This window comes from Gigantopelta aegis, chromosome 3, assembly GCF_016097555.1.
Source record: "Gigantopelta aegis isolate Gae_Host chromosome 3, Gae_host_genome, whole genome shotgun sequence".
NCBI lineage: Eukaryota > Metazoa > Mollusca > Gastropoda > Neomphalida > Peltospiridae > Gigantopelta > Gigantopelta aegis.
This window is the reverse complement of record NC_054701.1, coordinates 53706533-53722459: the sequence shown is the minus strand read 5'-3', so window position 1 is coordinate 53722459 and position 15927 is coordinate 53706533. Positions and strand designations below refer to the sequence as shown.

The 15927-nt window shown below is 34.7% G+C and overlaps 1 protein-coding gene across 4 annotated transcripts in view; it reads right to left on the bottom strand.

The window, feature by feature from the left end:
• The window catches only part of LOC121368239 (vezatin-like), a 77888-nt gene that overhangs the window by 17403 nt on the left and 44558 nt on the right, over positions 1 to 15927 (bottom strand). For 3 of the 4 annotated variants that reach the window (XM_041492878.1, XM_041492880.1, XM_041492881.1), the window contains exons 7-10: positions 14752 to 14902; positions 11456 to 11540; positions 8452 to 8665; positions 3903 to 4096 (exon numbers count right to left, since the gene is read on the bottom strand). In XM_041492878.1, coding sequence (XP_041348812.1) covers positions 3903 to 4096; positions 8452 to 8665; positions 11456 to 11540; positions 14752 to 14902 — 644 coding nt within the window. The remainder of the gene's footprint in view (positions 1 to 3902; positions 4097 to 8451; positions 8666 to 11455; positions 11541 to 14751; positions 14903 to 15927) is intronic. The other variant, XM_041492879.1, reaches the window with a different exon arrangement.

The window sequence follows — 15927 nt, the reverse complement described above, 5'->3', positions numbered from 1 at the left end:
ATAGGGAAACATGATATAAAAATCAACTGATCTTTAAATTATGTGTTTACTGTCTAAAATATATGTTTAAAAATAATTAATGGTAGCTTTGTTAGAAATGGGTACTTGTGCTTATTGATGTTCATACAGTTAAGGTTTATGGTGAGGGTAGGTACCCACACATAATTTACCTGTATTGCGATCTGTTTAAGGCAAGGTTTATGGTGAAGGTAGGTTCTCACACCATTGTGACATTTAAAGGTCATTTTAGGGGTCATTTTAGATGTCGGTCGAAGTCAAAATCAATATTTTGGTGACACTGTTTTAATATCTATGAGAGAAAGTCTTTTTTAAAAAGTGTTGTTTAAGGTTGACGCTTGATTATGACTAATTGATCAGTATATATTGCAATTTCCATGTAAACTATAAGGGGAATCTGGAATATTCATTTCGTGTGACACACCCTTCCCCCAAAATCTTAATGCAGGTTTTAACCCACTATCAATTGGTAGAATCTTTTCATGTACCAATATGTATGGTTGGATATGGGTCTTCCCACATATAACTCATTATTTCAGTATTTCAGAACTTGTGTTTGGGTTTTTTTAATATCCTTAACCCGAGTATCAATCCCAACATCCGATTTAGTAGCTCCATGTATACACACAACATGCATATACATGTACCTCAGTTCAGGAGGTCCACAACAGTTCCACTCTTTAAGAATTGCAAGGACACTGTTGGTTTCATTAATAATTAATGAAACATTGGAAATACACTTGTGTCAAATGAATATGACATCTATAATTTTGCCAAATTTACCTTTCGCTTTCCTACTCCTTAGATTTTTGTTGGTGGCTTTGTGTATTGTTTGTCAATATAAGTTAAAAAGATAATATCTTTTCTGGTAGAACTATCAATCTTTCCCCAAAACTATGTTGACAAATGTGTTTTTAATTGGTTTGTTTAATGCATAGATCAGAGCATAACCATCAAACATGTAAGATAAGAAAAAATGTCAGTCTACAAATTATCACGCTACATAACATTCCCTTGCCACAAATAGGCCAGTTTATCATGCAGGATCAGAGTACATGGGCAGGATAAACTCCACTTGAAACACACTGATGTCACTGATCGCAGTGGATATTGTGGATTTCCTGAACCAGTTGATAATGTGTATGGTGATATACAGAGTCATTCATAAAGCCAGGAAGGAGAGAAGGCTCTGGAGATGTTTCCACCTATTAAGAATGCCTCAGCTACATTTGAAAAGAGCTCATTTCTAAACATACTTTCAAAGCATTCCATAATTTGACAGTATAGTCTACCTCCTGCTTCAGGAAATTGGAAAAATAATTTGAATGTAGCAAAACAAGGCAGATATGTATTCCAGAATACACATGTACTGCAATCCAGTGCTGCTATCTATCAATCATAATATGAAACTGGTTAGTTATATGGCAATTGTTCATGTTGAATGATAAGTTTAATCATGGAAACCAATTCAGACATACCATTTTAATTGTCGCTATAATAACAATGATATTGTCTTTAATTAGATAATAACATTATCTTAAATATTGATAATATTCAACCACTACCCCCCCCCCCCCCCAAAAAAAAAAAAAAAAAAAAATATTAAAACATTAATAATTGTCCTTAATTTGTGACTTTAAATAATCTTAACATGACAGGGTAGGGCCTACCTACCCTCTTTGTAAACCTTACCCTATATAGCATTAAGCATACATGTATGTGTCCCCATTTCTAACAAAACATGCCTGAAATTGTGTTTGACTAGTCGTTTAGAAAGAAAGATGGGATCTATTTAAATTCCCAATAAAAATTATAGGAAGCATATTTCATTTCATTCTACACCAAAACCAAAGATTAAATAAAACATATATAAATTTATATTTCATATTTTTATTTATAAACATCTTTTGAACAATTAGTTAACTTAAAAATATCATTTGACTTTATTCAGGATGAGAAACAGTCAATTTAGAGAGTACTTCTTTGTCTTTGGGTAGTGGCTGACAGAGGAAACAATTTTGATATACATTGTACCATTAAAAACAAGCACATTCCCAGCTAACGTACAGGTTTATTTTTTATAACTGCTATATCAATGCAAATTATAACAGCCTGTCAGTTTGAATGCATTGTAGAGCCAGTTATCTACATACAGTATCTAGTATCACAACGAAATTAGTATGTGTTTTTTGTTCCAGATTTCCAAGTATCAAAAATAATATATCGCACAAAAATAATATTGTAAAATAAATGAATTTTTTGGTTCCAGATGTCCCAGTTAACATGCAAATTATACTGACCAATTAGATACATTTAATAATACTGACCAATTAGATACATTTAATAATCAAAAGTAAACCTTTAATAGCACTTTCTGCAAAGACTTACAGACATTTTAATTTTTTTTTTTTTTTAAATTTCAATTTTTACCCCAACTAGCTTTTAATGACACCCTGAAGGTTAAAATGGCATGAGTACCTACCTTTACCATAAACCCTATCCTGCACAGATCTCAATAAGTATGAGTACCATTAACTTTTAAAAGATATGTTTTAGACAGTTGTTAATTTAAACACATTGTTTCGAGATATCCGCATGCATATAGTTTGCTTGTACACTGCAATGATCTAATGTAATCATACCTATGAAGAGTGAACCGTATGTAGTTATTTGTAAAAATCCCTACCCTCAAAGTTGTGAAAAATTTAAAAACTTAATTTTCTCTCATTTGACCCTAAATAACCTTAAATGACCCCCAAAATGACCTTTAAAGGTAATTTTTGCATGGGTACCCACCCTCACCATAAACCATACCCTGTACAGACCTCAGTAAGCATTGGTACCCATTTCAAACAAACCATACTCCAAATTGTGGACGTAACCGTTTCCTAAACATCTCCAACTTTCGTTAAATTATGGATCTGCCCCTGAAATTTCAATCAGGAAGCACCCCTACTAGATGTGTAATGGATATATCTATAAACCAAAGTAATAATATGAACATTATTGATCAATATTATTGGAAAGAATTAAAAGAAACAAATTATTTGTGTCATTTACAGCATATTATATATTCAGAAACAATGACCTTCATTTGACCTTGAAAATGTAGGTCAAATTGACCAAGTATGAAAATACAGCCAATCAAAATGGAAAGTTTTAAATATTAAACATCACACACACACAAAAACAAACATTTTTAGAGAGTTTAATCTCCTCCAGGGCCTGTGCTTATAAAACTTAAAGTCTAGACATTACTAAAGTCCAGACTAAGGTAATGCTATTTGAATGGTGTTGCCATGACGTTAAAGTCTGGACTTCATTAAAGTCTAGACTTTAAGGTTTATAAGCACGGGGCTATAATTGAAATTTGTTGTTTTTGGGTAGCAGCAGATCTAACACAAATTGACTTTGACATACCATTAAAAATATGCAAATTCCCAATTAACTTATATGTTTAGACAAGTAAGAGTTGCAGATCTGAAATCTACACATATTTTAACATAAGAATCAATGTTCAAACCTTCCTGACTCTCCGACATAAATAAATAGACCTGGCTCCTTGACTATGAATGATAGGAACACAGGACCCATTGTTTGAGACTTTCAAGAAAATATGTTTAAAAAATTATCATTCTGGACCACAAGGGCTGATACAATGTGCTGCTATAACCCTAAGTGTTGATACTGATGAGGAAAGGAGAAAGTATTAGGTTAGAGAGAATTGCATTTTTCTATTAATAGGATGACACATGGACTCATGTTTTTTTATTTATTATTTTCTTTCCCTTTGTATTTCTTATAGTTCATCACTGACACACAACTAGAGAAACTATGAATATGAAAAGAAATGGCAATAGAGTAATGTGAAATAATTAGTGTACCGGGTTTTGGCTTTTTGATTTTGTTCATTCCATCTTCCCAACATTCTTGACATGCCTGGAGTTCAGATTTGACATAAATCATTAACGGCAGCCATTTGTTTTGCAGTAGCATGTCATCATCCACTGATTCTGTGACAGACTTTGTGTTGTCATCTTTCATAACTGATTCAAGTTGGGAAGACAACTGTTGCACTCTGAAAATAGATTCAGCATTCTGTGTGTACTGCAGCCCACTCAGTGTTCGAGATTAACGGTATCGCGATATCCCGGGGATACCAGATTTTAATTTTGGATACAAGACTTCAAGAACCCAGTCTCTCATTTAATACCATATAATGTTGTTGTTTTTTCTATTCCTAAGTTTTAATTTTTTGTTGAAACAATGAAAGTTGTCATTTACCAGCAAAGTTAATTAACAGTAATTTTGAAGCTCATACCCAGACCAATGTTACACCGTAACAATATTTCCCCCAACTAGTACTCAGTCTAATGCTAGACTGGAACAAAACTTTTAATCTCGAACACTGCCACTAATGTTTATTTGTAAAGATGAGCTATAGTTCAGTGTTGACCATTAATTAGTGTGACAATTTGCAATGTTAAACTAACGGTCAACTTGTCAATAATTTTTTTTTTTATATTAACCAGTAGTGTAATATTTTGAATACCAACAATTATGCTAATTGATTGGGCTAATTGGGAAATTTGGTACATTTGGTTTTCATATTCCAACCAATCCCCCACAAAGGAATAACAAAGCTTGTGGTACATGTATGTGCAGTCGGAGGGAAAGTGCATATGAAAGTCATTGCTGCTACTCAATAGTAGTCTATCTGAATAGCTGCAGTTTAAATTGTTTTGAGGTCTCAAATAACAATTGTTTTCTGGCTTAATATTGTCCAGTGACACAGACATCTATCCTTTGGACATTTAGTTGATAAAAAATATAAAAATAGGAGTTTGTTATTTTGAACAAAAGATGAAGATCTAATGGGGTCCAAACAAGTTTTAATGATACTAAACATGTCCCTAATCACACCAACAAAATAAAATGGACAATTATTGTGCACAATGTAGAAGTACCGAGCTACATGTATGTTTAATCTCTACTGCATGGTCTCTGTTGTTATAGTTGATTATAATTTTCAAAGGAATATTAAACGTTTTATATATATATGTATATATATCTATGTATCTATGTATGTATATATATATATATGTATATATATCTATGTATCTATGTATCTATGTATGTATTTCCATAATCTGCTCAAATTTACTCGTTATGGACACTGTCACAAGTGATGTCAAAAACATCAAAACACAGGGGTTAAAAGAAATTGAAAAATGTGTTAAAGACACCAAGTTTGTCTGCCGATTATATAGTTACTTGCCATCTCTCATCTAAGCCCCACAAGATAAGGTGGAAAATTCTTTAAAGAATATAATAATAAAGGAAAGTAAGTATCCTCATCAACAGATTCTGCTTAACCAAGCACTGATTGATGATGTCATGCACACTGTGGGTAGAGAGACTTATAGCCAGAGAATTTGTACAATCAAATGTCAATGCAATAAGAGAGAAATTGGTTCACTGATATTCAGTTCACATTTTGTGGCCATATTACCGTAAGTGATGGATCACAAGCAAGAAAGACTGGGCAAGAGAAAGAGCTGGTGTTGATGGATTTGGTTTGAAGTGGGGGAAGGTTTGCAAGATGAATACCGGTAGTGAAAATTGCACCAGAGGCATATACCAAAACTAGTATCATAGACAGCTGATGGGACTTCAGTAAACACGAGTATATAATGGGTTGCTGACACTTATGAAAATGATAATAAACCGTGGTTGGTACCAATTAATTCATTATGCAGCTCATTGATTGGAATGTGGCTCTGAGGGATTCATTGCTCATAGCACAAGGAGTTCACTGACTTTATGTAAACTATTTTACTTGTTAAAACATCACAATTTGGCAAATCGGCTGATGCTCAAATATACAACATGCTAAAAGTACCAGAGTTGTAAATAACATCCGTCATGAATTGGAACATCTTCTACGAAACTGGATAGTGCTTGTTCATTTAATGGAAATGTCTTGGAAACTCAAAATATGTGAAACACTCATTTTAAAGAAACAGAAAGACTACACTTTTCTGTCCATATGAGGATTGATGAAACAGATTTTCTACAACATCTGTCTGTTATGTTTTAGTCACTTCAAAATAATTCCCAAACATCTGTCTTCTGGCTGAAATCATTCTGTCTTGGTGTAAGCAACAGCACTGTTGAAATGGGCTTTAGTCAACTGATAGTAATGCTTTTAGATCGAGAACTGTGTTCACGACCAGACACGATGGAAGATCTTCTGCTGAAGATCAATGATTTGTCATGGACTGATAATAAACTAGATGAAATCATTGATATTGCACTGGCATGAAGCAGCAGAGAAAATTTTAACTTGAATAAGTGCTTTAAAAGAAATGACATGACAGTGGCGAGCCTAATACAGTCAGTTCTGGTGATGATGCTTCTTCAGGGCTATTAGCTACTATGAGAAACAGAAGAAGCTGATGTAATATCTCTTCACAATCATCTTCTGATGAGGATGACACTGAATATGATCCAGATATATACTATATAGTGTGTTAATGGTATAAATGTGTAACTACATGTATGTCCATCAAACTATCCTAATCATGCTCATTGTGGCAACTTTAATGTGTTCATCAAATTGTCCTACCACTGTGATAAAGACATTGAAGACAAATGTCAAGTTTGTTTATCCTATAATACTGAGTGATAAAAATATTTAGAGTATGTCATACTTTAAGTATATGTGGGTTAATTTTATATTTCTTCAATTATATTTCCATAAAATTGCTTAGCCATTCCTGAAAAGGAAGAGAAGTCGGATTACACCAATGAAATTAATACAGGTATGAACACAAAATTAGAAAAATAACAATTTATTGGTTATAGGATTAATTTTTGCAACAAATATAACTACATTTACCAATTTACTTCATAAATTAAAGGTCTTGCTTTTTACATGTCTATCAATTTTGAGATGTGCGATTTTTCACTTGCCTAGATGTGAAAATAAGCTAAGATCTGCTAGTAGTTGACATTGTACATAGTTGAACGTTTATGTTCTTTTCATTTTGCCAGTGCATTTGCAATCACTAAGTTTTTGTGTAAGTTTTGCTAACAAGTAACATAAGTGTTGCCGTTATGAAGTTCCTATTGTTATATTTAAATGCAGTTAATACAGCCACCAATGGTGTTCACCGATACTTTAGTGGTTAGGTGAACACTAGTGGGCTCTACAATGCTGAAGCCATGCTACAATGTACAGTAGATGGAACAACAATACAAATGGCTTAACGTGGATATGTTTTTTTTTAGGAATATCATGAAAAGTAGAAATTGATGATTTTGTTTCCTAGGATGAATACTATGCACTGATACCACTTTATAAAAACAAATACAGTGGAAATCTAAATTTTGGGACGAATATGGTGAACATATATTACCTACTTTCTATATGCACCATTAGATCCATACATGTACATGTAGTTCCTTCAAACATGAGTATAGATTTTGGTATCATGGTTTTATGTGCCTTAAAATCCTCACTTTAATACAAATTGTGGCTAATGGCGGCTATTTCAAAATGCAAAATAGCAGCCACTAGGGGGATATTAAATGTTTTATGTCCTGATTTTAAATTTACCCTACTATGACACACCATCTGTACCATGTTTCATTGATATTTGGGCCTTGACCACTAGGCTAACACAGGGTATTTGTGATTAGATTCATTTATTTAGTTTTTTTGTCAGTAAATTCATATTTTTCAAAATAATGATTAATATATAACAACAGCAGATCAAAATTAATAATACTGTGTCATTGGAGCAAACATGTTAAAGCTTACACTTCTAAATGTGATACAAATAGAGTGAGAAATACATCTGGCCAATAGGGCCCTAAGAGGACACTTCTAAATGTGATACAAATAGAGTGAGAAATACATCTGGCCAATAGGGCCCTAAGAGGACACTTCTAAATGTGATACAAATAGAGTGAGAAATACATCTGGCCAATAGGGCCCTAAGAGGACATTTCTAAATGTGATACAAATAGAGTGAGAAATACATCTGGCCAATGGGGCCCTAAGAGGACACTGCCAGGTTGGTCCTATATCAAGTTTTACTCTACACATATCCTAACTGCATGCATAATGGCATGTTAGTATCACATTTTGCACTATTATACTACTGTATCATATGTATGTCACAACTCGACTACACTACATGTATCCTGCATATATACTTTTGTAACTATATAAATTATGCACTGTACATGTTCAATTGTAAACATAAACATATGGGTTTGTAACATTAAAACTTTTTGAGTACTAGGGTACTGTGTGCACAAACAAACAAACCACACACGCACACTATGCATGTGTGCAAACACACACACACACACACACACACACACACACACACAAAAGAACTTACACACACAAAAATAACCTACCTCATTAATGCAGATTGCAAACGTAATTCAAGGTTGTGAACAGAAGAATGAAAATGTTCTACTTTGCTAAACATTGTGTTTCTAGATGTTTTATTCCTATCTATCCTTGGTGGATAGCCACATTGATGGAAGTCCAATGATTGCTGCAACTTTTGTTTCTCCAACAACAGAGAATCACAAAGTTTTTGTACTGAATTTAATGTTACAAAAGGATCTGAAAGAAGACAAAATAGAATGAAAGAAATGGCTATATTGAGACCATCACATGTTAGTGTAACAATAGGAACAATGCTTAGAGATAACAAATTTTCTAAGTAAGAAAAAGTAGAAAAAAGAATATTCTATAATTGCTGAATTCATTTGCCAAAGTTTTTAAATAGAACCCACTTTTGGCGTACTACATAAACGAATAGTCGTGCACTCCATTCTATTTACATGTTCGGCAATTTCCGTCTTGGGATTCTTGTATTTAGTATTAGAGAAAACCTACTTTTCACTGATGAAAAAAACAAATGGTGCATATTCTGATATTGGACCTGCATGGGCAATGTTCCATGAATGATGAAAGAATTGTAGCTACGGTTAATTGTAGTGACTTAAGATGAGCTTTACAACTGGCACCGTAAACTTTACAGCCATTCCACAGAGCAACCTTACGGTAGTCATAAGTGCCACTTTAATGATTGAAATTTTCTTTGTGAAGAAGTGCGAATTAGTTAAATAATAAATTGACTACCGACTTTCAGGAAGATCTTGGATGTATTCATTGGTATCAGACATCCACAAAGTAACTTTGTCAGTTTATTTGCTAGGCGATAATTGCCGAATGCATAACTCATGAGACTCATTTCCCGTATTTTCGTGTGAAGGTCATTAGGCCTAGAATGTTTTTTATCAAACACCGAGTTTCGAAAAAGGTATTTGGTATATATTATAGATCCATTTTTACACAAAAAGTTTGTATCGTTCTTAGAAAATGATCAAATCATCATCTAACACTAGTAACAGCCATTTGACGGCTACATTAGTGGCTTACAACTGCCTCATACCAATTATAAATTGTCACTGTAATTTACAACGATAGTAAGCCATGCCCGCATTGTGGAACAGGCTGACGATCGTAGCAAAAAGTTAAGGTCACGATGGTAGGTATTTACAACGATAATACTCCTAAGATCGTTTCGTAGAACAGGGCCCAGGAAGTGTTTGCTTTTCATTTATTGGTAAATGTGACGTCATTTGTTCACGTAGGCTCTTGAGCTTTAGAAAAAGTGTGATGTGCGCGACTTTTGATTACTCTACAATAATTACATGTATTATAAAATTCACTACATATTATTTTTGTACCAAGACGTCACAACCCTGCTCACAGTTGATATATATTACATCACTAGAAGGAATGCATGCAGTGTCACATATTACTTGATGTCACATGCTACCTTTGATTATGAAATGACGTAATGATTTTCTTGAGATGAGTGTCAGAAACAGAGATTAATTATTACACGAGCATGTGTGTCGTACTGATTTTATGAAATGAGTGTAATAATTTCTTTATTATCTATATTATTATTGTAGTTTTTTTTATGAAAACAAGGACTGTCTCAAAATGTTTCAACCACAACATGGAGGAGACGATGAAATGACAACATGGAGGAGACGATGAAATGACATCATGTTTCACATGAACAGTCTGAGCTAAGACTGGGGAAACAACGACTGGGGAAGCTTCCCAAAATTACGTCATTACACTTGTTATTACACATGTGCTTCATATGATTATTATTAACTCAGTTATGTTGAACCATATGGATAATAAAAAAATCTATAAAAGGACTCGTGCCAGCAATGTCTGTCGATCTCCTAAATGACAAGTTCATGTAACCAATGAAAAGGGCAGATTACCGTCTTGGGGACGTGTGCTAAGATGGTTTTTCTAGCACCTTTCTACTGGCTGATTGAACTTCACGTAGAACAGTCTATATCAATATTGCGAAATCTCTGCCATCCAATGGAAGCCAAAGAATTCCGCTCTATGTTTGACGTTAAATACCTTTACATCGATCATTTTCGATTTCCCTGATAAAATATTTTCACATATTAACACTACAGGAAGAAACCTGACGGTACCCCATTTAAATACTATTCTGGTTAAATAAATACTTTCTGATGGGTTTCTTCCTGTATTTAAGAATTCACAATAGTATTTTAACTTTTGAGGCAATATACTTACATGTAGTTTGTTTTGTTTGACGACATCAACAGAGCACATTGATTCATTAATCATCCGCTATTGGATGTCAAACATTTGGTAATTCTGACTTGTAGTCATATCAGAGGAAACCCACTACATTTTTCCTAATGCAGAAAGGGATCTTTTATATGCACTTTTCCCACAGACAAGAAAGCACACCTTTGAACAGTTGTGGTGCACTAGCTGGTTGGAACAAGAAAAAAACCAATCAGCTGAATGGATCCAAGGTAGCACTCAACCAACTGAGCTAAATCCTGCCCCGAGGTGATTCTTAATGCAGCATGGCTAAATTCTGACTTCAGACTTGGAATCATGACCCAGATTTAGTCATGAACATGTGAATTTCCCTTAGCAGCAGAAAAAATGTTTTATATAACTGCTGAATCAATAGTTTTTATAGGTGAATTGATGTTATTATGTATAACACTGATATAAATGTACATGGCTAGTAACATTTCAAGCTTGGTGAGTAAATTGTTTCAGTCCACTAGCCAAAGAAGAGTAATTAAGGTTTAAATCAAGTGTACAACACTGTTTTGTAAACCAGTGTTAACCTTATTTTTTGTCAGTGTTCTGAAACTAGAAATTTGAAATCGGCTCTGAAACTATAATGCCAAAACAGACATTTATAGGGAGGCGAGTCGACGCAAGACCAAGTTCCTTCACAACACCATGTGAACATCTGATCCTGAATTGTGTTATTATCAGAATAAACAGTAACAAAATAAACAATGTGATTGATAAACTAACCTTTGTCTGTGCTTGCTAAGGAAAAACATTGGGCTAGTCTTCTTACAAATTGTGACAGGTGAAGGGAAAAAAGCTGGTTCATTGCCTACAAAAATATTTTGGATTCTAAAAAATTTGAATGGAACATTCATATTTGAAAACTGTTGAAAAACATGACTGTTTCATAATATCAGTACTATAATATGACAGTATTATGAAAAGAACTGACAGTTTAATGTTTCAAATAGGTAATAACATGATTTAGTGAAAATAGCTTCATGTTAACTCAATATAACCACAGCTAGGTTTGCAAATTCATGTGATAGCACTTGTCCCTCTTAGTTTAAAATGGCAAACTTGGAAGTTCACTATTCAAGGAAAAAATACAAAACATTTTAATTACACAAGTATGAGTAATATTAGCTTGATTTACAAGTTATACTGTTCTGTGTCTTGACATTATGGAACACACATATACACAGAAAAAAGTTGAGCACTCCTAGATATAATTAGTACTGAAATAGCCCCATTCGTAAAAACTGCAAATTACGTGACGAATATGTCAAGAATGGTGTTCCATCAAAATGATAGGAGAATACAATGACAACTGTGACGTCCCACAACAAAACGACATGCTTTGCTCAAAATGCAGTATCAATACACTGCAATTGTGGACATTTAACGTCACTGTCTTGCATTGTTGAAGTTTAATAATTGAATATGGCACGTCAACGGTTATCAGAGGCCCAAAGATGACGTATTATTGGTATGCATGTGACCGGCATGACCTTCAAAAGTATAGGACATCAAGTGGGGTATCATTACACCGTAATCAGCAGACTAATATGAAAACACAGGTATACCAATGCTGTAAAGGATCTCCCACGGTTAGGGAGACCTCGCATGAGGTCACAGTGCGAGGACAGGGCCCTGCTTTGGCTCATACGTCGCCAACCCTTTGCTACGTCTCCTGTTCTGAAAAGCCAATGGTTACCCAATAGATGGATGTCGGCCAGAACAGTGAGAAATCGAAGGAAATTGAAGGCCACACGGGTAATCAAGCATCCCTTTTTTGCTGATCATCATGATAGACGCCGTTTAGCGTGGTGTTTGGCCCGGAGAGGTTGGAATCTGAGGTCCTGGCGAAGAGTCCATTGATCCGACAAAAGCTGGTTCCTGCTCCATGTCACAGATGGCCGATTGAGAGTTTGGAGGCATACAAATGTGGCCTACACACTCAGGAACATACGACCTATGACCCCATATGGTGGAGGTTCAGTAATGGTTTGGGGTTGCCTGTCACATGATTGTAAGCTGGATCTTGTCACCATCCAAGGCAACCTCAGTGGTGATCGGTACATTCGTAACGTCCTGCAACCATTTGTTGTGCCACATTTTGACAACCATCCACTCGCCACCAGACCTCTGTACATGGATGACAATGCTAGGCCACATCATTCCCGAGCACTAACAGCTTTACTCCAAACTGAAGCTGTGACAACCCTGCCCTGGCCAGCCATGAGTCCTGACCTAAACCTGCTAGAGCATGTTTGGGACATCTTGGGGCGTTGAGTACAGGCACTGACCCCAACCTGTACAGACTCTGGCACAATTTGAGGCAGCTCTTCACCGAGAATGGCAACAGTAGCCCATGCAGCAGATCAGACGACTTACTGGTGGGATGAGACGAAGGGTGGAAGCTGTCATCCAGGCGCGTGGCGGGTTTACCCGCTATTGATGATTTATGTCATGAATGTCATCTGTGGTCATTTGTTTTTCCGAGGTTATGTTATCAGGCTTTCAACGCCAAACCTCGTAAGACAAGTCATTGTGAAAAATACAGGAGGTGCTTAACTTTTTTCTTTGTGTATATTTTAAAGTTTGTTGAAGAAATCTATATACTGATATTCAAATATTTAACTTTTCCTTTAACACTAATATTAGTGAACTAAAGGTAGAAATAACATCTCAAGATCCAAATAAAGAGTACAAAGTGAAGATGTTTGTTATTAATGTATAAATATGTTGCATAAAGAACTGCTGTATGCATGGTTTAATACAGAGTTTTAGAAATCAACTAGTCACCCATGTTCTTAATTATTTTCACAATAGGCACTATATAGCTGCTGCCTGCAGCCACTACATGTCAGCTAGAGTTTAATATTTTCACCAACATTGATATTTTTGTGACACATAAATAACATTGTTACAATAGCTGCATTCAGACTTAAAATTACACTTTAAACTAGTTTAACTAACCTGGTATAACTAAAACAATTTAAATGCAAGTGTGAATGCAAACTGTTTTAGTTAACCAGTATAAGGTGGAAGTAACAGTGACGTCACAGTCAGAACAAGCAGTGAGTACGTTAGCAATGGCCTAACATTGATGTCTTGCACAAATGCGGTTAACTACACTTCCGCCTTATACCAGTATAGCTTAATGCATGTGTAGATGCTTGTCATTTCCAACCAAAAATGTTTAAGCTTAACCAGTTTAGTTGAACCTGTTTAATTTGCAGTGTAAGTGTGAACACAGCTATAAGTTCGGCAGTTTTGGTAGCATTTGTTTCAGTCATTTGATCATATGGCAGCCATCTTGAAATTCAATATTGCCATCATTTTAGGATATTTTGACCTATATTTTTAGGTAAATGAACTCACTGATAACCGTTTGTTTAGTTATTTAGGCATGACAGCCATCTTGAAATTCAAACTGGCCACCATTAAAATATTTGTATACCGTTACTCTCAGTTGACCCACAACAATATAGGTATCTGTTTACATTTAGGAGCTCAGTGAATGAATTTGTAAAAAAGAAAATTATTGTCTGACCTAGGCAGCCATCTTGAAATTCAAAACGGCCACAATTTTAATATATTTTTTAATATATCTCAACTCCCGGTTAACATAGAAACATAAATTTTATAGTCATCCAATCGTGGCAACCAACTTGAAATTCAAAATGACCACCATTTTAATGCATTTTTCATATACTTTAACTCCCGGTTAAGGTAGAAGCACAATTATTTTTATCAATTGCCAATTGCTCATTTAGAGGCTACAGCATTTAGTATCTCGCTACTAAAATGTTGTTTAAATTGGCCACTTCTTAATCATTTCCAAACAAATACTACATATATCTGAAAATTGGCTAAAACTAATTTGTTTCCAGTTCATGAAGAGTAGCACAGTTGGATTGTGAAATAACAATATTTAGCTTCGTGAAAATGATAAAATGTATCACATATTATGTGTACATTGAGAAATATGTGCCATATTTGATCACAAGTTTCTGTAGGATCCATAGACTTACCTTTAATGCACTTACAGAAAAACCATCTGTAAGCTGACTTAGTGTCTGGATGTCCTCACTGCTGCTCATCTGAACACATGGCCCATAGTCCTCAAGACTAATAGTGGCTGCATAATTGGAGCAAGAGTCAATGACTGGTGCCAGTGGGTATCTTTTACAAATTAAGTTGTAACAATAAAAAAAGAGTAAAGTTTGTTTTATTTAACGATGCCACTAGAGCACATTGATTTAACAATAAAAAAGGCAACTCCATATGTATTAAATAAACAGAATAAACAAGCAAATTAAGTTAATGTTGCTAAGTGAATGACTTGCGCGACATATAGCATACATGGACAACACACACACACACACACAGAGTGAAATCCCTCAAGACAGGATCCTTTCTATAAAACCGGAATTCTCTTGAAACCAGAAGTTTTCCACAGTGAATGAATGAATGAATGAATGCTTAACGACACCCCAGCATGAAAAATACATCGGTTTTCCACAGTGAATCCCATGATTTTAACACCCAAGTTTACCTCTCTAAATCAGAAACCTCTTTAAACTGAATACCGGATGAATAATTCAGTCCCAAAGTGTTTGTTTAGTTTAAATTGTACCTCTTAAAACTGGATGATCGAGACAAATATCAATCATTATGGTGTCACTAATTGCTTGGTACATGTATACATGCTTTTACTTCAGTCTTAAGCCAAATTATCTGACTGGGAACTAAACTAGTGTAATATGCACATGCTCGGCTTAGTCATTAGAAGCATCTGGCAGCAAACATCTCCCTGTGATATCATTACAAGAAAGACTGAAAAGAAGAAGATGACGACTGTTACATGTTACTGGGTAAGATTAGCAAATAACAAATTAAGCACTTAATGATTAGTTGGCAGCTTTTATATATAAGTAACTATTGTACACATAATATACTCTATGAGGTTTTCTAAGCTTTGTTTTGTAAATTTAGTTGAGATACTGTAGTTTGGGTTGGGGCTTTGGTTATGGTAGGTATTTTGATTAAGATATGAATGTCTTTTTTAAGGCCTTTTTATGCTCCTTCACAAACATGTCTTATGATTTCATTCAAAGATCAACAAAATATCTATGAATTTAATCCATTATTGTCTTAATTCCTATTGTTGGAATTTGTCCCTCGTGGTTGGCATCTAGATGCAGAAG